At 43.4% G+C, this 21,879-nt stretch overlaps 1 protein-coding gene across 1 annotated transcript; it reads left to right on the plus strand.

The window, feature by feature from the left end:
• The first annotated feature begins 797 nt into the window (after positions 1–797).
• LOC147607924 (pentatricopeptide repeat-containing protein DOT4, chloroplastic-like) lies at positions 798–18,301 on the plus strand. Its single transcript, XM_086790132.1, has 4 exons — positions 798–909; positions 995–1,059; positions 15,738–15,881; positions 16,319–18,301. Exons 1-4 carry the CDS (start codon positions 798–800, stop codon positions 18,299–18,301), a joined length of 2,304 nt encoding a protein of 767 aa, XP_086646258.1.
• Positions 18,302–21,879: the final 3,578 nt, after the last annotated feature.

Here is a 21,879-nt window from a genome sequence, read left to right on the forward strand (position 1 = left end):
ATGCTTGTGCATACTGACCCAGATAGCTCAATTTTGGGCCTCATGTGGGTCTTTTCTTTCTTCTAACTGGTGATCCCGTTGCATTGGCTTGTGTCACTGTCGGGGTCTCTTCGGCTTTCAAGTCAGAGGAAGCTAAGGTCGACATCTGTAACATTGAGAAGAAGGTCAGTCTACTGATTGGTGTGGGCATGGGCCATGCCTTGTTGTTTCCTCTTCTTCTTCTTCTTCTTCTTCTTTTTTGAAAGTGTCTCAAGGTTATATTTGATGAGAAGTGTATTAGTGGTGTGAGTAAATAAGGAGGTATGAATTTTAAATTGAGAAGGTGCACATCATGATAGTACTGTGAGATGACAAGGTCCAAAATCCATGAGATGGGTAAACACCAGGAAAAGTGCAGGTTTTAAAGCTGTGAAATGGCTAAAACTATGAAATGGTGTTTTCATGAAAGTGCAGGTTTTAAAGCCGTGAAAGATGTTTCTGTGAAATGGCTAAAATCGTGAAATGGTGTTTCCGTGAAAGTGCAGGTTTTAAAGCCATCAAAGGTGTTTCCGTAAAATGGCTAAAATCGTGAAATGGTATTTTCGTGAAAGTGCAAGTTTTAAAGCCGTGAAATGGTGTTTTCATGAAAGTGCAGGTTTTAAAGCCATGAAATGGCTAAAATCGTGAAATGGTGTTTTCGTGAAAGTGTAGGTTTTAAAGCCATGATGAAAGATGTTTCCATGAAATGGCTAAAACCGTGAAATGGTGTTTCCGTGAAAGTGCAGGTTGTTTTAAAGCCGTGAAGATGTTTTCGTGAAATGGCTAAAACTGTGAAATGGTGTTTCCGTGAAAGTGCAAGTTTTAAAGCCGTGAAAGATGTTTCCGTGAAATGGTGTTTCCGTGAAAGTGCAGGTTTTAAAGCCATGAAAGGTGTGAAATGGCTAAAACCATGAAATGGTGTTTTCGTGAAAGTGTAGGTTTTAAAGCCGTGAAAGGTGTTTCCGTGAAAGTGTAGGTTTTAAAACCATGAAATGGTGTTTTCGTGAAAGTGTAGGTTTTAAAGCCGTGAAAGGTGTTTCCGTGAAATGGCTAAAACCATGAACGTGTAGGTTTTAGTTCCGTGAAAGTGCAGGTTTTATACCTTGTTTGAAGAGTGAATGGGCGAGTGTAATTTATGAATTGGTAAGTCATGGTATAAAAGATTCGTATGAAATAAATAGTACCGTGAGAGTGCATGATGTGATTTACCAATAGATTGCGGGTGTTGTGAGATGATGAGAATGTATGTAATTGAAGACACGGGGAGAAATCAATCATGCCTATATAATCAACCACTTTCAATTATGCAACTTATGCTCAAGAAGAAAAGAACTGAAAACACGAAAAGAAAACGCAACGACAAGGTACAAGCTCCCACCTCAACCCGGATATGTCGATTTCGCAGATAGATACTCAGACGAGAATCGAAATCGTTAAGATGCAAAAGCTCGAGGGGGTTGCACACACGATGTAGACGACGAACACAAAATGCATGAAAAGGGAAAGAGAATCAATTTTATGGCACAATCATCGGACTGGGCGGCTGCCTTAATGAAAAATGCCACATGGCTTCCCATCATTGGTCGAAGAAAATGTGACCATTTCATGATGTGAACCTTTGAGGACTAGTTCACAACGTGAACTGTTTAGATTGTTTCACAATGTGAACCTTTTTGAACCAATTCATGGACGTGAACTGTTTAGACTGTTTCACAACGTCATGAACCTTTTTGAACTAGTTCAAGAGACGTGAACTGTTTAGACTATTTCACAATGTGAACCTTTTTGAACCAGTTCACGTCATGACCTGTTTTATGCCAAGTGTGTGTAAGGTTGATACCCTACGTTCCTTTCATACTCAAACACTCAATCGTGTATTCAAAGGTTAGATGAAATGAATGTTCCCAATTTTTACCTTGTATCCATTTTTGAGTAATGGATACCTTTATTTGTTTATTGCCATGGAAACCAAGGTGGTACTTGGGCACTTCTAAGCAGTTGTTGTTTTGCAAGCATTTTAACTCCGTGTGAGATTGCTTGATCTTTCCCTCCATCCAAAACTCAAGAGTGCTTCTACTGAGTCCTGTGGATTAGGGTTTGTATCTGTGTTCATTTGTTGCACCTTCTCCTTCTTCTTTTCAGTAACATTGCCCAGCTCCTCTATCGTGGTGGTTACAGGTAGCAGGTTTGTTATATTTAGCTCATCCTATTGGATTGGCTTCTTCCTCCATACCAATGTTTGTGCATTCCTAGCATTTGTTTTAGTTGGGATTTGGTTTTCTGAATGCCTTTACTGCCCTTTTCTTTGTATTTGTAAGGTATTTGCAAACAACAATAGGCTTTGAGTGGAATTGGGCACCCATATTGTTGTATTGCCCTGGTAATAGCGTTGTGCCACTAGCAATTCCTTTCAAACCCATTACTTGTACGAGGGACTTGTGGAGTGTTGTTTTGTTTGAAATACTGCCAGCTTACTTTTGAAGACCATTTTTGTCCCTTGTCTGCTCTTTGAATTTTTTTTCCTTGATTCCTTATTTACGCCCTTCTCATCTTTGAATTTTTTTCCTTGATTCCTTATTTACGCCCTTCTCATCTTTGTATAGCTAGTTTCCAAGTTGACCCTTAGGCACCCACTACTGAGTACCTTGTGACTTTGGCTGTTTTTGGTGTATGGATTGTGGGGTTGATGTCTTCTCTAGTATGTGAGCTGATGTTACCGTGCTTGGTGTTTCCATATCCTCAATCATGGCTTGCTTCCCTTTATTTATCGGGCTCCATAAGGGCACAAAAATGACGTTGTTACCCTCATTCAATTGTGCCATCCTCTTTTCCCATTGGATATTATAGTTACTGGTGCAAATCCAAGATCGTTGTCACGTGCATCCCGCACTTGGATGCCACGTAGACATTTTTGTACAGAAGGTGCAGGACCTGGGATGGTGAATTGGTCCCATGTGAGCCCAGTCCGGGACGAGTCAGCCAGGGATCCATCTCAGTCATCCGAGGTCAGGTGTGCATTGTCCTGCACATGAGTCCAAGGTCAGGTGTGCATTGTCCTGCACATGAAGCAGTGCCAGTCCGCGCTGTGAGTCTCCCTCTGGAATGATGTCAGATGTGCTGAGTATCTGGTTTGCAACTGGATGCCAGGCCTCTGTAGGCATGTAGTTTGCATGTAGAGATGGGGCCAGCCCATAGGGCTACCCCAGTGCAAGGATTTGCATTTGCATACTTAGTATGGGCATGGGGGAGGTATAGAACCATCCCCAAGGGGCCAGGAGGGCCCACATTGTGCCCACCAGCCATGGCTTGGGCTGGAAGGACAGTCGGCCAGTCCTAGGGCTGCTGGACAGGCAGCCGACAGGGGTAGAATCCCTGCCCAGCCAGTCGGCCAGGTGTGGGAGGCAGTCCCACACCCATGCGCATGGGGTCCAGTAGTTAGGAGGCTGTCCCAGAATATGTGCGCAGGCTGGACAGCAATTAAACAAGTGTGAAAACACTTTATTAAAGTGTGTGAGTATTTTATTAAAATACTCAGTCGTGCGCTGTCCTGAAGCCAGCCGACTGCATGAAGGGAGTAGTATAAAAGCCCAGCCCATAATTCATTGTAGTCATCTCATAATTCACCAAATAAGTGCTCCAAGCAACCAAGGGCCAGGACAACCAAGAACATTGCTAAAGCTAAGGGGGTGAAGGACTGAAGGTCAAGGGCAGGTTTTCCAGCCAAGAAAAGGTCAAGTACTTTGTATTTGTTTCAGATTTACATCATTCTAATAAAGCAAATACACCATCCGTGGTGGTGGGGGCCCTACAGAGGGTGATTGGGACCCAATACTGTGTCCTTCTCCATCTCCCCCTTCTCTCTCTATTTTTCTGCACATCGTCTTTCAGTTGTGCGTTAATTCCGTCGCGAAAAGAGTGCTGTTTTCTGAGTTTTGAAGTACCGATCCTTCTCCGAAGCTTCCGCATATTACAGTGGTATCAGAGCCTACTTCAAGGACAAAGATTCAGCAAAGAAAACCAGAAAATTTTTTCGCTCGTGTGGTTGGTTTTTAGACGCCGGTGGACTACCCCTTTCGGAGTGACTCCTGTCCCTCGAAGGACGGTTGGTTTTTAGCCTCCGGAAGCCTCTGAAAGTCTCCCACACAGATTAGTGGATGGTCAGATTGCGTTCCGGAAAGGAACTGCATTTTTCCGCTATGGCGAACTTCGGCGACGAGAGAGAACCAGAACCATGGGACCAGAGTGCACCAGGCAGCCCAGCTAGGGCACCCGGCTTGAGTGTACAAGACATGTTCCAGCAGATGATGCGAGCAATCGCAGACCAGACAACCAAGTTGGATGAGCAGAAGGCGCGGATTTTGGCTCTGGAGGAGCGTTCTCGCTCTCCAGCGTCGCGTTTTCCATCTCCTCCTCCCTCTCCTTCCGTACCCCAGATACCAGATCCTCGTCAGAGGGACCCTCTCGAGGGGTCACAGCCGCAGCCAAGCTCCTTGCTTGAGATGCAGTTGCGCGCATTGGAGATTCAACAACGAGAAGACGAAGCCATGCGACGAGTGGAACACGAGCGTTACCTCCGAGCTTTGGACGCCAGATTGACACCGGCGGCGCCCTCGAATCATTTTCTCGAGAAAATGAACTTCAGTAAGTATAATGGTAAACTCGATCCCACTACTCTGTATTCATGGTTACATCAATTTGAAGCTTACTTTGCCGCAATTAGGAAATCAGATATTGACAAAGTGATCTTAGCCAGTTGGTATTTGGAAGGTGAGGCCATTCCTTGGTGGACTCAGTGGGCTCATGCCCACACCAGATCAGGTATGGCAGCTTATGGGTGGGACGAGTTCGTCCGTGACCTTAAGCAGCGGTTTTTACCGCCCCACTACCTTGAGCGACTCGAAGACGAGTTCAGGGGTGCGCGTCAGAATGCGCAACCAGTCCTTCAGTTTGCCAATAGAATTTCGACCTTGTGTCTACAATTAGGCTTATCTGATGCGGACAAGAAAGGGCAGTTTTTGTATGGCCTGGACACGCAAATCCAATGGGAGGTGCGTATGTTTAGGCCAGCCACCTTTGAGGACGCACTCTCGCTTGCGCAGAGTGCAGAAATGAAACACAATGGTGGCAAGCCCAAGACTTCCCAGCCGGCTTCTCCTAAGGCTAACGCCTCGGGAGGCAAAAGCCAGAACCAGACGGGGTCTTCCCCAGGACAGAGCCCGGGAGCCTCTGGCTCCAAGAACTCGAACAATGCGTCTAAGCTTACTCCAGACCAGAAAGCGGAGGCAGGCAAGACAGGTGGCAAGTTGAGTGCTGAGGAGCTTTCTCAGTACAGGAAGGAGGGTAGATGTTACTTTTGTCACACAAAAGGACATACTTCTCGGGATTGTCCGAAGAAGCCTCCAAAGGCCGCCGCCGCCTCCACAGCTTCCGTGGTGAGCACAGCTCCCACACAGATCCCAGCGGCTACCCCTAGTTCTTCAACCCCCGGTGCTTCAGTTGGAGCAATTATTAGCCGGGAGCTCGAAGATAAGCAGAAGGGTGCCCATGACCAGGAGTATGAGCGCAACGAATTGCTCAAGTCCTTTGGCTACATAGGTGGCCAGAGAGTCGTTGTCTTGTTTGACAGCGGCAGCACGGAGGATGTGATCACGGAAGAGGCCGCTAGGCGTGCCCGTTTCGAGCTAACTCCGGTGGACAAACAAGTTGAGGGTTTTAGCACAGGTATGACAACGAGCGTCAAGTATGAAGCTCTAGGTGCTAAATTAGTTATTCAGGGCATAGAGTTTGTGCGTGACTTTATGGTTGCCCCTCTTGTAGGAGCAGACATAATTTTGGGTATCCAGTGGTTTCACAAGTTTCTTCCTGATGTCAAGTGGGACAAGCACACGTTCCAGATCGATCGGAATGTGTCAAACACCCCGGTGACCATTAAGTGTGAGCCAGGTATTCCAAACTTTCCGCTCATAAGCCACTTGCAGGCTAAGCGAGCAGTCAGGAAAGGCGCACAGTGTGCGATGATTTACATCCAGACAGCCCAGACGGTGGCCAGTGCTTCCGAGAAGTACTCGGTTCTCCATGAAAAGTTCCAGAAGATTTTTCTTCGGGACAGTCTCCCTCCCCAGCTTCCCCCGTCCAGACTGGAGGATCACAAGATTGACCTCCTCCCAGGCTCGGAACCCCCGAGCAAGTTTCCGTATCGCCTTTCTAAGGCAATGGAATCGGAGTTGGACCGCCAACTCCAAGAATTGTTGCAAGCTGGGTTCATCCGCCCCAGCGTGTCGCCATTTGCAGCACCGATCTTATTTGTCAAGAAGAAAGATGGGTCTTCTCGGTTGTGTGTCGATTATCGTGCACTCAACAAGCTGACTATCAAGAGCCGATTCCCGATGCCTCGAATTGACTATATTCTCGAGAGGCTGAATGGAGCTAAGGTGTTCTGTAAATTGGATTTAAAGAGTGGGTACCACCAGGTTCGGATTGTTGAGGGGGACATCCCCAAGACAGCTTTCCGTACAGAACGGGCCCACTATGAATTTGTGGTTATGCCATTTGGTTTGACGAACGCCCCAGCTACATTTAACCGCATGATGATGCGTATTTTCCGGGAGTTGATTGGAGTGTGTGTGTTCATATTTTTGGACGACGTACTCATATTTTCAGCTACAGTTGAGCAGCATGACATTGATGTGGAGAAAATCCTTAAGTTGCTGGAAAGCAACGAGCTCTATGTCAATGAAAAGAAGTCAGAATTTTATCTGTTCCAGGTACATTACTTGGGATATATAATCAGTGCTGAAGGCATTCGACTTGATCCGGCTAAAGTGGCCGAGATTGTTAACTGGGAAGTACCTCAGACTGCTTATGACATTAGATCATTTGTGGGTATATGCCAGGCATATTCCACCCACATTGACAAGTTTTCTGATCTCTCGGCAGACCTCACCGATCTTCTAAAGGGAGTGAAAACAAGGAGGCAAAAGATTCGAATGACTCCACGAGCGTTGGAGGCATTCCAGAACCTCAAGGTCAGAAGCGCCTTGTTTAGCCCTTGCCTCGTGGGACGAACCGTTTCAAGTGATCACCGATGCGAGTAACATCGCAATTGGAGGTGTATTGCAACATAATGGTCATCCAGTAGCTTACATGTCTCGTAAGTTATTGCCCGCCGAAAAGAACTACTCAGTCTATGATCGTGAACTCCTAGCAGTTATACAGGCCTTGAAACATTGGAAACATTTCCTGTATGGCCGTGACTTCGAGGTTCGCACTGACCATCAGGCATTGCGCTGGATTCAGACGATGCCAAGTGCACAGTGGAGTGATCGATAACACCGCTGGAGTCAGATATTCCAGCAGTTTGGTGGCATGATTGAGTACTTTCCAGGAAAGGCCAATCCAGTGGCCGATGCTTTGAGCAGGAAGGGACAAGTATCTGCGATTCAGACCACTAGACTTGACCTTGTTGGTACAGGACTGGAAGACATGAAGCACACGTACGCGGATTCCGAGGAATTCGGTACACAGTGGGAACAGGCATTGGATGCCACAGGACCATGCCATTTTCTGATACGCGATGGTTGGCTTTACTACAAAGGCCGACTATGTGTCATGAAATCATTCCGGGCAGCTCTTCTCCATGATGCCCATGACGCCATTACAGGTGGTCACAAGGGCATGAATTCGACTCTGGAGAAATTAGAACGGCAATACTATTGGCCAAAGATGAGGCGTGATGTGTTTACCTATGTACAATGCTGTGACATTTGTCAAAAGGTGAAAACTCCTCGTGGAAAGAAGATAGGGTTGTTACAGCCTTTGCCAATTCCTGAGGGTCCTTTCCAAGACATTTCGATGGACTTTGTCACAAATCTGCCTCCCAGTCCGAGTAAGCGTAATACACAGTGTTTGACTATTGTTGACAGGTTCAGCAAATTTGTGATGCTTATTCCTTGCAGGGCCAATGTGACCGCCGAGGATGTCGCCCAGCTATTTATTCGGCATTGGTACCCGATTGGTGGGATTCCTAAGACCATAGTGTCAGACCGAGATGCCAAGTTTACCAGTCATTTTTAGAGGGCATTGTTTGATAATTTTGGTACTAAGTTGAATTTTTCCAGTGCATTCCACCCACAGACAGATGGCCAGACAGAGATATACAACCAGTTGGCCTTTGATGTGCTGAAGTGTTATGTCCACGATCAGCAAGGTAAGTGGGAATCGTTTTTGCCTTTAGTTCAAGCTGTTTTGAATGACTCTTTTTCTTCAGCTATTGGCAGGACTCCATATGAGGCAGCGTTTGGAAGGCCTTTCCAGTCGTTGTTAACCAGGACGTCGTCTTCAGTACCGGAGGCGAACAAGAGTGACGGAGTCTTACCAGGAGATACTAGAGTCCGTCAAAGACAGATTGGCTAAAGCGCAAGAGGCCTACACTCGACGACAGGCCAATAAAGACCGAAGGGACATGAAGTTTTCGGAAGGCGATTGGGTATATCTTCGGATTATGAAGCAAAGATTAAAGCAGGTGGGCAAGCGATGCCCAAAGTTGTCTTTCAGGAGCTTCGGCCCATTCCCCATCCGGAAAAAGATTAATGAGGTGTCTATGCAATTAAAGCTACCTCCGAGTTGGACTATGCACGATGTATTTCATGTCAGTTGGTTAAAGCCATATGCAGGTCCACCCCCTTCAGAGGTCAAAGACGAAGCGGAACCAGACATCATTGATGAAGCAGAAGTAATGGTTCCAGAACAGATCCTTCTGCACCGTTTCAAGCATGGCTCAGGCCGAAGACTACGACAGTTCCTCACGAAGTTTCAAGACCGAGGCACTCATGAAGCGGTATGGCTCGACAAAGAATTTTTCGAAGACTATCCGGCATTATTGACGGATTATTTGGAGGCTATGCAGCTTCCGTCAAGTTAAGCAGAAGGGGATGTCACGTGCATCCCGCACTTGGATGCCACGTAGACATTTCTGTACAGAAGGTGCAGGACTTGGGATGGTGAACTGGTCCCATGTAAGCCCAGTCCGGGACGAGTCAGCCAGGGATCCATCTCAGTCATCCGAGGTCAGGTGTGCATTGTCCTGCACATGAGTCCAAGGTCAGGTGTGCATTGTCCTGCACATGAAGCAGTGCCAGTCCGCGCTGTGAGTCTCCCTCTGGAATGATGTCAGATGTGCTGAGTATCTGGTTTGCAACTGGATGCCAGGCCTCTGTAGGCATGTAGTTTGCATGTAGAGATGGGGCCAGCCCATAGGGCTACCCCAGTGCAAGGATTTGCATTTGCATACTTTTAGTATGGGCATGGGGGAGGTATAGAACCATCCCCAAGGGGCCAGGAGGGCCCACATTGTGCCCACCAGCCATGGCTTGGGCTGGAAGGACAGTCGGCCAGTCCTAGGGCTGCTGGATAGGCAGCCGACAGGGGTAGAATCCCTGCCCAGCCAGTCGGCCAGGTGTGGGAGGCAGTCCCACACCCATGCGCATGGGATCCAGTAGTTAGGAGGCTGTCCCAGAATATGTGCGCAGGCTGGACAGCAATTAAACAAGTGTGAAAACACTTTATTAAAGTGTGAGTATTTTATTAAAATACTCAGTCGTGGGCTGTCCTGAAGCCAGCCGACTGCATGAAGGGAGTAGTATAAAAGCCCAGCCCATAATTCATTGTAGTCATCTCATAATTCACCAAGTGCTCCAAGCAACCAAGGGCCAGGACAGCCAAGAACATTGCTAAAGCTAAGGGGGTGAAGGACTGAAGGTCAAGGGCAGGTTTTCCAGCCAAGAAAAGGTCAAGTACTTTGTATTTGTTTCAGATTTACATCATTCTAATAAAGCAAATACACCATCCGTGGTGGGGGCCCTACAGAGGGTAATTGGGACCCAATACTGTGTCCTTCTCCATCTCCCCCTTCTCTCTCTATTTTTCTGCACATCGTCTTTCAGTTGTGCGTTAATTCCGTCACAAAAAGAGTGCTGTTTTCTGAGTTTTGAAGTACCGATCCTTCTCCGAAGCTTCCGCATATTACAATCGTCCCATGATCATTTCCTCCTCCATCGATCCTGCGGGCATAACAAACACCTTCCCAACCAAGAGATCATTTATGATGGAAACATTAACACTTAGAAATCCCTCAGCTTTTGTAGTTGCCAAGTGCACACTTCGTACTTGTGCATTGGTGGCCTCAAGGTGTGGTCTGTCTCTAGAGCTACCCATGTCTCATATGAGATCAGGTTATGACTTGATCTCGTATCTATCAATGCAATGGTTATTGCATGACATTTTGCAGGCACACACCATAAGGTGGTAAGAGGCACATTGTTGGGGCTGACAAAGCAGGCAGCACCACACAAGCACACAGAAAGTAAGGACCGACCAACTACCAATAGTTACCCAGTCCGCCGGAGAGCAACGTCAAGTACCACGGGTGTCTCCATAGGAGACGAAAGAAATGTAGGCCTTATTTTCCTATTTCTACCCTTTTGTTCAACCTTGCAAAATAAGATATGGGATAAAAGAGAGCTGTGTGGTAGCTCTAAGTGAGCCCACGAGAAGAAGAAGAAGAAGAAGAAGAAGAAGAAGAGAGAGAGGAAGAAGAGGAAGAAGAGAGAGAGGAAGAAGAGAGAGAAGAAGAAGAAGAGAGAGAGGAAGAAGAGAAAGGAGAGAGAGAGGAAGAAGAAGAAGAAGAAGAAGAAGAAGAAGGTGAAGTAGAATAAGAAGAAGAAGAAGAAGAGAGGAGGAGGAGAAGAAGTACATATTGTTTAGAAGATATATCCTTTGAGTACTGATCAATTCCAAGAGGCACTATCCTTTGAGTACTGATCAATTCCAAGAGGCACTATCAATGGACGTAAAGACAATATCATGGTTGATGATGGTGCAATGCACAATTTGCTCAATTATGCATTATTTTTTTAAAAAATACTTAAGCTTTCTGAGATCATCGCTATATGGTATCTTTAGCAAGCGGTTATGACCAAACCATTTAGGATACAATGGTTATAGATGTACCCTTAGCTCTGCATGTATTCGAGACTCGGGTTATACCGATGATTTCTTCCATGGAGCTACATTGAGCTTTTACTGAGGATGCTATTGTGCAGTTGTTTAAGACCATCATTATATTGTGACAATTATCAACGCGACTTACTAACGATAAGTCCTCATCTTTACTTGATAAATTTTTTATTTTTCTTAACCATTCCATTTTGTAGCCAACAATTCATCAATGTAAGATTTATGCTTATTTTTCTAGTCTTAATTTATTTTTTGCCAGAATCTTGGGAAAATAAAGTTTATATTCCAAATCTATAATTCATGATGGATTTTACATTTTTGAACTAACTTATTAACATCTTGATCTTAGTTTTACAATTTATTAGAAACAAAGTGAATCTCGGATTTATTCGATTAGATTTGGGTATTACTCATTTGTCTCTGAGTCTGTCCAAGGTATTCCATGTCCATAAGAACCGCTAAGCCATACCCGATCAGCCTCTGAGACGTGTTCGGACATTTGAGTTTACTTCATAAACTATGCCAATTTTGGCCTAAACCAAGGTTAAGTGTGTGTTAACTAGCTATGTCTGCAGGTAAAATGTTAGGATTAATTATGTTAATTAGCTATATGCACTGACATATTTTAGTCTAAATCATGTGGTTAGTTGTGTGTTAACCTATTGTGTGCACTGGTATAATATTGTCAGGACTAACCATGTGTTAATCGGCTGTGTGCATTGACATTCACAACAGGGAATGTTAGTCATAACCTCTTTGGTCAAATAGAGACGCCTATGCGATCATTACTTACACATGGGAACGATTAATGTGTTTAATCACCCATATGGACTGATATTTACAATCAAGGATGGTTGTTTTCTTAACTGGGAAGGACTATCACGGGAATCACCCAATCTTTTTGTAAAAGAAAGCTTATAGGTGAAAGCTCAAGCAAAAATAGCCCTGTACCTAGTTTTGGAATTAATAAACCTATAAATACTCGAGTGGGGATGCTTTTGGCACACACTTGAGGGGGGCATTTGGAACCCAATCCTACATCTTTTCTCTGCCTTATGTGTTTTTCTTTTTTGCATGCTTTTCAAGCTCTGTTGTTTACGTTACAACTACACACAATATATCGCCACTGAAATATGCCAAAATTACAATTAATATACTTATGTACACACAATATGGTCTACTTCTATAACCCAAGAGGATGCCTTAATCTGAGATAATAGTGGCATCCCTGTCTGCCTATAGCTCTTATAGCTACCAAAGGTGTTGCTTTGAAATCAAAGAGGGAAAGAGAGGGAAATGCTCTTACCCATGTACTACTTCCTTGCTTGCCTCCCTAGCTCTCACTCAAACTGGAGCTCTAACACCATAAAGAGAATGCAAGGGAGAGGGAGAGCTTGAATTCCTTGCAAGCAAACACACACACACACACACACACACACACACACACACACACACACACACGAGACAGCAAGACACAAGAGAGAGATGGATGGCTGAATTTTCTTCTCTTCTCTATAACTATTAACTTAAAGAGATAATACATACTATAAGGGAAAGTATTTTCCTACTATAACATACAATGGTCAACCAAAGTGTGAAAATGACTATATGAGCTGGCACTATAACTATGTTATACTCTCATAATCCAATAATGCCACACAACCTATCATGCAATGGAGGCATATCAACCATAATCTCACAAACCATGACAGTGACATAAGTGTGGAAGCTATCACCAAGGCAAGTCTCATCAATGTCTACAACACTAGCTAAGCTCAATATCTCAACATTTCTTTATAAGAGGTTACATAGCTTTCTTCCAAGTGCCTATGAAGCTAAGAATCCACAAAGCATAGCTATGAAGGTTGTTTCAAAGTTCCCATCTCCAAATACAATGTTGGAACATTAAGAGTCATTGATATTGTTTCTCTTAATTAGACCATCAGAATACTAAAACACATCTAACTAATAAAGTAAGGGAAAATGGCCCCCCTAAGCACTCCTAAGTATGCGTAGCCAATGAGATGCGATTTAAATTTGAATGTGTGAGCCTGACCCCAATATTTATGGCCTAAAGAACATGGTAATATTGTAGGATCATTCACCAGCACTTAGGAGAGGATCTAACCCCATCATGTTATGGCCTTGAGAACATGGTGTTGTTGTAATTTAAAAACATTCACTAGTGGGTGAGCACATTGCGTTGACAAACTCAAGAGAGGGTCTTAGAATGTCTTGGCAATGCCCATATTTTTAAGACACGGCCATCTTAACTATTTTTACGTTGAAAATATAGCACTTAACCCAGGTTACAAACCATACAAGGGTTTGAGGCCTCTTGCTTTTTGCTTAAGTGATGCTGAGTATATAGTATTAAGAAATCCGAGGTAGTCATACATAGAGGTGGTGGACAAGCTACACGCATGGGAGTGTGTGTGAGTATGAGAGAGGCATTGAGAGGACAAGAGAAAAGCTTGCAAGAAAGAGAAAAGAAATTAAGAGAGAGCAAGACACAGAGACTGTATTAGGCCCAAGCTCAAGCTTTTGCAATGCCCGAAAGAGGTCGGCCTCCCCATCATCTTCACCAACACAAACCCCTCTTCCCCCAACATCTCCAACAACAATCTAGTATCTAAATCAAAGCCTCGGAGGAGCAAGCCACCGAGGAATCCCATAGTCAACAAATTATACATGTTGGCACATTCAAAACACCAACACATCTGATGCCGATAGGACCAACAACGCCTAACAACTAGCATCCTCAAGCCACCAACAAAGCTAAAGACTCCCGGTAAGAAGAATGACACACCAGTGCACCAACCCCAACACAAAACTAAGTGAAGCTAGTGGATTGGAAATATAAGTTAACCAAAAACATGTTCTCAATGCCCAAAGATCAAAATCCAATAGCATTACATGAAGCCATTTTTGGAGCTTCTGAATGTAATGGATATTTGTAATATTAGATGCTAGTGATGGCACAAACCTTTAGGGTATGCCCATTAATATGTCTAGGCCCATATTTTATAAATTAGGAGTTAGAAAATAAAGAGAGTTAAAGCATAACTAAGGAGTAAATGGGCTATGGAAAAGTATGAAAAACGTCCTATAGCGTTGACTTATAAACATGTATTTAAGTTAATTTCTCTACACTCAATAGACCTTTATGAGTTCTTCTACTCTAATTTCTATTTTTTAAGTGCTTCTAATTCTCTTCTATGTTGTATGCTTCTTTGAGATTCCTAGATTGATCATACTTAAAAGTGTTTTAAGATCTTACATTATGGTTTTGGATTGCAAAAGCAGTATCTATTTGAGGTTTGAGATTTGTGTGTGTAGAAAGCTCCCTTAAGTGGATGAGAACCCTCTTGGTTAAAATCTCATGTTGAACCAAAAGGATGCTAGAAGTGAATGAAGCTAGGGATGTGAGAAGAAGATTTGTATATAATGAGTAGATAGCAAAAGGAGGTTTATGTGGAAGAGTGTAATTGTAGATGGCTTGTGAGCACCAACAGATAAAAAATCCTTCCATTCTGTCTTTCCTTATGTAGCTTGGAGTGGGAATACTCTCAAGGAGGCATGGCTCTTGTAAGAGAAGAAAGTAGGAAAGCTAAGTAGGCTCCCTTTATAAGAGTTTGAGTGAGCATCATTCCCCACACTTTCCAAACCACTTCCTAAGCCACTTCTCAAGAAACTTTTTAATCCACTTTCCAAGCCATTTCTCAAGTTACACTTTCAAAAACATTACCAAGAAATCGCCACTTCACAATTCCCAAAAGTTGTTACCTTACATCCCACAACACAACCATCTCAACTTCACCTTGATTATTCACTTAAGGCATGGAACATGCATTGATTATGGAGCTTGGATCATAGATTCACCCAAGGGTAGTGAGAACTTAAGCTAAAATATTTTGAGCAGACAAATTAGCCTTAGTTATAGTAGGTAGGAGAAGAAGACGAGAAGAGAGAGAAAGACTAATAGTAGGTCACCGTATCTCTTTAAGTATGATACTTCTAGGTGATAGCTAGAAGAGGGAGAAATGAGCAAATGTGAAAGGGTGTCCAACCAACCATAGCAATGTAGCCACCCATGTAGCTAATGATTGACTAAAACCTTGAGAACTTAGACATTTGTGTGCTTATAATGATTAGCTTTACAAGGATACGAAGGAAGGATCAAATGGGTCCTCTAGGACTCTTTTCTTATAAGGAGGATGTAATATCTTGAGAAAGTCGTACCAATATTGTTATATCCCATGTCGACGAAAAACATAACAAGGCTATGAGAAAGTCGTACTAATATTACTTTTCTCAAGATATTATGTAATATCTTGAGAAAATCGTACCAATATTGTTATATCCCATGTCCACATACATAACAAGGCTAGCATAAAGCGCTTTGGACAGTTTACTCAGTGTGAATTGGATTATGGGCTATATAGTTGGGTTATAGTTAGTCAAGTTGTGGCTCATTATTATGGAGTTCCTCACTGGGACTCAAACCTAGAGTCTCATGGAATTCCTCCATGGGACTCAAACCTTGGGAGGGGACTCCCAATGTCTTAGCTACTCGTTAGCCCAATAGCTAATCACATAAGGGATAGTCATGTGAGGGGTGTCATGGTTATCACTTCAACTAACAAAATAACTAGAAAATAGAGATTGTTGGTGGGAGAGGTAGAGGGTTGTCTATTACTTTACAGGAAGATGCAGGTCGCCCCTATGATGCATCACGCATGGATCTGGCTCTAGACCCATGTGGTGCATTATGCACGGATCGTTCTGTAGACCCGTGTGATGCATCATGCAGGGATCGGCTTCGGCCCATGTTATGCATCGTGCTGCACGTATGTGATAATTGATTGCATCATGCTGTCCCTACGTCAGGGATCAGCTTCTAGGCCCATGTCATGCATCACTCTGCACCTAAGTGAACACTTCATGCTGTACCTGTTGGATGTATCATGCAGGGATCAGCTTCATGCATCACTCTGCACCTATGTGAACACATCATGCTGTGCCTGTTGGATGCATCATGCTGTACCTATGTGATGCATCATGCAGCATTGGCATTTGCCATTAGACCCCCTACCCCATGCCAAGAGAATTGATCCATTCTGGTTTATGATGCACTAGTGGCATCAAATGCCTTTGCTTCCACTGCTCCTTCGTGATTGATTGTTTTAAGGACTTTGCCTGAGGAGTTGTAGACCATCTGCTGTGTTCTTTAGCAAAGTATTAACGCCATGGATGGCTCCGATTTACGGAAAGGCTGGATCTGCAGATTTCGGTGCATGCCGTACAAGACAAAGCTGCCTGGCAGATGCTAAGGCCAGAGGAGTTACTCACTTGTTTGCAAAGGAGAGCTGAGCTGCCTTCAGTGGAAAACTTCATTTGCATTTTGCTTAAATGTAGAGAGCAGAAAGATTTCGCCTATGCGAGGCAGGTGCACATGCGCATCCGTGATAATGGCCTGGAGTCCCATACAGTACTTGGCAACTATCTGGTCCCAATGCTTGTGGAATGTGGATGCATGGTTGATGCGGAGCGGGTGTTCCATGGATTAGGTCATCGGAATGAATATTCTTGGACTTCCTTGATACAAGGGTATGTTGATTATGGAGAGTCTCAGCATGCTATCGACCTTTTCCGTGAATCTCAAGAAGACTATGTGCGCCTCAACAAGCGTACACTTCATGCCCTCTTGAAAGCTTGTGCTAAGCTGAAGTGTGGTGAAAGAGGCCAAGAAATACATGTGGAAATAACCAGAAAGGGGATTGAAGGGGATCTCTTTGTAGGTAGTGCATTGGTGGATATGTATGCTAAATGTGGCTGCCTTGCAGAAGCACAAGATGTGTTTGACAAGCTGCCAGTCCGAGACAAGGTTTTATGGACGGCGTTAATCTCAGGTTATAATGAACACGGGCTTGATGAGGAAGCACTTCATTGTTTGGAGCAGATGCAAGTAGCCGGTGTTTTGCCAGATGTTGTCACATTTATATGTAGTTTGAAAGCATGTGGAAAGCTAGGAGCCATTGACAAGGCACGAGAAATATACACTGAGATTGCTAAAGAGGGATTGGAAAGGCATCCTTTCTTTGGCAGTACTTTGGTTGACGTGTATGCCAAATGTGGCTCACTTGCAGAAGCTCAAGAAGTATTCAACATGCTGCCGGTTAGAAACATAGTCTCATGGACGGCACTAATTGACGGGTATACAGAACATGGTCTCGGTGACAAAGCGCTGCTTTGTTATGAAGAGATGCAAGGAGTGGTCCTAGATGCTGTTGTATTTGCTTGCCTTTTAAAAGCTTGTGCAAGCACGGGAGCCCTATGTAGGGGACAACAATTACACACTGAGGTAGCAAAACTGGAGTTTGAATCAGATCTCTCCGTTAGCACTACTTTGGTAGATATGTATTTAAAATGTGGTTCTCTTGCAGAAGCTCGGGAACTGTTTGATAACATGTCAGTCCGAAGCATAGTCTCTTGGAATGCATTGATTGCAGGGTACACAGAACTAGGGCTTGGTGAGGACGTCTTGACCTGTTTAAACCAGATGCAGCTAGAGGGGTTGTCTCCTGATGAGGTCACATACATTTGTAGCCTAAAAGCTTGTGGCAGCATGGGAGCCATAAATAGGGGCCAGGAGATACATGTAGAGATTGCCAAGCAAGAATATGAAGGAGATCCTTTTGTTGGCAATACTATGGTAGACATGTATGCAAAGTGCGGCGCACTTGCAGAAGCATGGGAAGTGTTTGAAGAACTAACGGTACATACTGTGGTCGCATGGAGCGCGCTGATCTCGGGTTATGCCTGTCAAGGAGAGATTGAACTGGTTTTCCAGTTGTTTGAGAGAATGAGGGAAGAGGGCGTTCAGCCCAATGAGCTCACATTTCTCAATGTTCTTATTGGATGCAACCATGCAGGTCTTGTGGATATGGGCCAGAAATATTTTGTGACTATTAGTCAAGAACATGGCATAAGTCCAACCATTGAACACTACAGTTGCATGGTTGATCTCGTTGGACGTGCAGGTCTGCTTAACGAGGCTGTGATGATTCTAGAGAATATGCCTATTCATCCCAGTTCGATTTCATGGGCTATTTTGTTGGATGCTTGTCGAAAGGGGGGTAATTTGGAGCTTGGGAGACATGCCTTTGAGTGTACAGTGGGATTGGATGAGAAACAAGCTGGAGCATTTATCTTGATGTCTAACATTTATGCAGATGCTCACATGTGGGAGGGATGTGAAAGTGGTTGAGCATTGAAGAAGTACACATGCAAAGTTAAAGGCTTCACCAATTTTTACTCTGTTGCGTGACGTGTGACAGCCCAAAAGACGTGGTCTCATGTAACTGCTAAAAGTGGCAGATACATTGTCATTATACCTAACAGGACAATCTTAGGTGTGACATATTCCACGATGACACTTGCATCCCATATGTAAAGCGTTTGAGAGACATTCTTTTAAGGGTGGGCATGAAAGAAAAAGGACAGGGATACCCCCAGGCAGGCCCGTTGTCAGATCTTGTCAGCTTTTTGAGCAGGAAGGGATTTAGATTTTGTCCTCCCCCACACTGATTGTTTCAATCTTTGTTCCACACTGGTATCCTGACTTGGATGATGCATATGATGGATCAGATCAAAGGACTGCAGATGCTAAAGACCCAGAAAAGGGGACTTTTCAATGATGGAAAAACATTCCTGATTTAAGTAGGTTGTGGCCTAGGGTCATATTAGTTATGGCATTCATAGTACATGCGTCGCCCATGTCCCAAAAAATGAACAGCCCATTTGTATAGTACCTCTCCCATCTGCATTCTGTCTCCTTCCCGTTGCGTTTCACTGCTACTTGCCGAGTTTGCATTCCATGACCTTCCTGCCATCTCTCTCTCTCTCCCCCTCCTCTATAGTGGTTTATGCTTGGCATCCTAACAAAGGCATCCCAAGTTGAAGTACCATTCCTTGTGCCTTTGTCTTGGCTATGATGGTAAAAGACTCCTCTCTCTCTCTCTCTCTCGGAATGTGAGAAATTTTGGCAGAACACCAAGCGCATGAAACATGAGGCATTGGGAGAGTTCACACTTGAGGAACCAACATTGTGACACAACTTTACTTCAAGGTGGATGCAGGATAAATGCCCAAGTATGAGCAGCCTTATGAGAATCTCCTTCATCAATGTGGAGACAGCAGGGAGGGGCTCTAAAAACGCTCAAGTCGTGAAGATTTGACTTGCAAGGTTTAAGGCTCGAATAGATGGGAGAGGACTAAGTGGTGGTTTTAGGATATGTTTAATTTGGTGGTGCCACACACAGCATAGGATGCCACTGGAATGGATTATTGTGAACTAGATAAAACCTCTTCACATAGAAGGGGACAAGGATCAAACAGGGAACTATTGAACCACCATGGTTAGTTCTGTCATGATCAACCTCTTTGAGATTGTGATGGAATGCAAACTTAGCAAGTGCAACCAAGGGGGCAAGCAGGTTTTTGACTTACATAGAGTACTATTGACCATATGGTTACATTAATGGTACTCAAACAGAGTAGAGTCAATGGTAATGGGTTGTATTATTGCTTTGTAGAATGACTCTGACACGGCTCCACGAGATGGCGTATGGAGCAGAAAGATAGTTGAACTAGTGGTTCAGAGAACAAATGCTTGCCATGCCAAATGTCAAAGTACAAGGATGCCCTCCCTTACCCACTCTATTTGGGTTCTGCATTGATAGACTCAAAGCCATGGAGCTTGACTATGCTAGGTAAGAGAACAAGCATGGACCATGCATTGGGATGACAATCATTTTACTCCTCCTTTATGTTGGTGTTTTCTCATGACTGTCCAAAGTTTTTCTTTCTTTCTTTTTTATGGAAGCAGGGTCACTAAAATTTCATGCCATCACTTTCCACTATGGGAGTGGAAAGTGATTGATGGTAGTCCAACAATAGTTTTGTATGTATAGTGGACTTATGGTCAATGTACACAACACAAAAACAATAGTAGTAAAGACCTTGAAAAAGTCTTCAAAAAAAGATAGTAGAAGTATTTAAAACTCTCAAATATCTAGTCATAGAAGTACCCTTAGGTCATAGATGGCAACAATGTGTGAGACCTCAGCCGGAAGGAAAACAAGTGTACATAGCTATGCATTTGAGAACACAGTCAAGATCCGACATGTTCTTGTAGCAAGGTTGCCTAAGATTTTGCATGGGAACTGCAAGGTTCAGAAACACACAAAAGCAAGCTTTTAAGCTTGGGATGGATGATAGATAACAAATGGTGGTTTGTTAGAGGGAATGTCCCACATTTCCTTACTAGTCCGAACAAAGAACACTTGTTAATGAAGCATTCATCTAGTGGCAATGCTTGATTATATGGGAAAGGCAAAACAAGTCCAAGTACCCAAATATACACATGACATAAACTAGAAAGAGCTTGTAGAGTGTCCCAATGGCACAATATGCAATCCCTACAATACTTGCCATCCAATAAACAGTTGACATGCAAGACAAGGTCATGGCATTGTTCTCTCTCTCTCTCTCTCTCTCTCTCCCCCCTTTTTCTTCTTCTTCATCTTCTCCCACAATTTTTTACAATATATCATAGCATATGTATATTTACTCATAATTTTATAGAAAAAAACAGCATTCTATACATAGCATATTTTTTTTCTCACTTTGTGTATTCATACTATAGATGTACCATACTTAATGAATGGTTCCACTATGTCTAGTGTTACACCAGCAACAAACACAAGTACATTTATGCATGGAAAAGTAGTACGTGATGTGTCCCATACCAAATTGTGCAACTATTAGGGGTTCAACAATCCACTATCTACCTTGAGAGCTAGACTAGATCCAAACCCAAACACTAAAAGTTCATGTGGCAGTAATATGCACACCCACTCAATTATATAGGCCCCGTGCTTTATTACTTTTAAATAAACTATTAGCTAACCTTTGAATAGCCCATTGCTAGCACACTTAAATCTTGCATGACCCTATAGCCAATCCATGCCAAGGATGTAACCTCTATGGTGGCTGGATAGCAAGATATTGTGTCTTATATAGGACAACATATGGTAGTTGTAAACTCACTTGAAAAATTCACATGCATGCTTGTTCTTTTTCTATGGATTAAACATCATGCATAGAGTAGCTACCATGGTGGCACTTGGCAAGTAAGGAGGAAGCTTCATTTAGGAAGCCTTGTACTATTTTCCTAGCTTTGGAGAGGTAATGAGATTTTCCACAAGTAGTTTATGGTATATTCTTGGAGAAGCATAAACAACAATTAAATGAGATTATAGAGATTAATCTTCTTGTACATCTAATATAATCATTGAGCATATACTTTTCATTTCTCTTGGTTGGGATGTATTGTGCTTTGATCTATGGAATGAGAGCCAAGTCTGATACCATCGGAACACCTACCATTTTTTCAAATGGTTTTTATATTACCCTTTAATTTGTGACTAGGCATGAAACATTCACTTGTTTGTAGACCATTTTGCCATGCAAGCTTTCCTCTACAGTCATCTAAATGGTTAGGAATGCCCCCTTTTTTAATATTTTGTATGTTTTTCCAATATATTTCATTGGGAAAAAATATTCATATTCTTGCTATTCCAACTTTAGCAACCTTGAAGGCTTTCTCATGTAAATATTGAATTGTTTTATCTTCTTCTTTCACAACTAAGTCTCATTGTTGGTGGGTTCTTCCCTCCCTAAGCGGTTAGCTCACAACCACCCTATACAAGAGGCCATAAATTCAAACCCCCAAACACTTTGTGAAAACAAAAAAATTAAGTCTCAATGCTCAAAGAACACTTG

Source organism: Cibotium barometz, chromosome 54 (assembly GCF_041138505.1).
Source record: "Cibotium barometz isolate CiBa-2024 chromosome 54, ASM4113850v1, whole genome shotgun sequence".
Taxonomy (NCBI): Eukaryota; Viridiplantae; Streptophyta; class Polypodiopsida; order Cyatheales; family Cibotiaceae; genus Cibotium; species Cibotium barometz.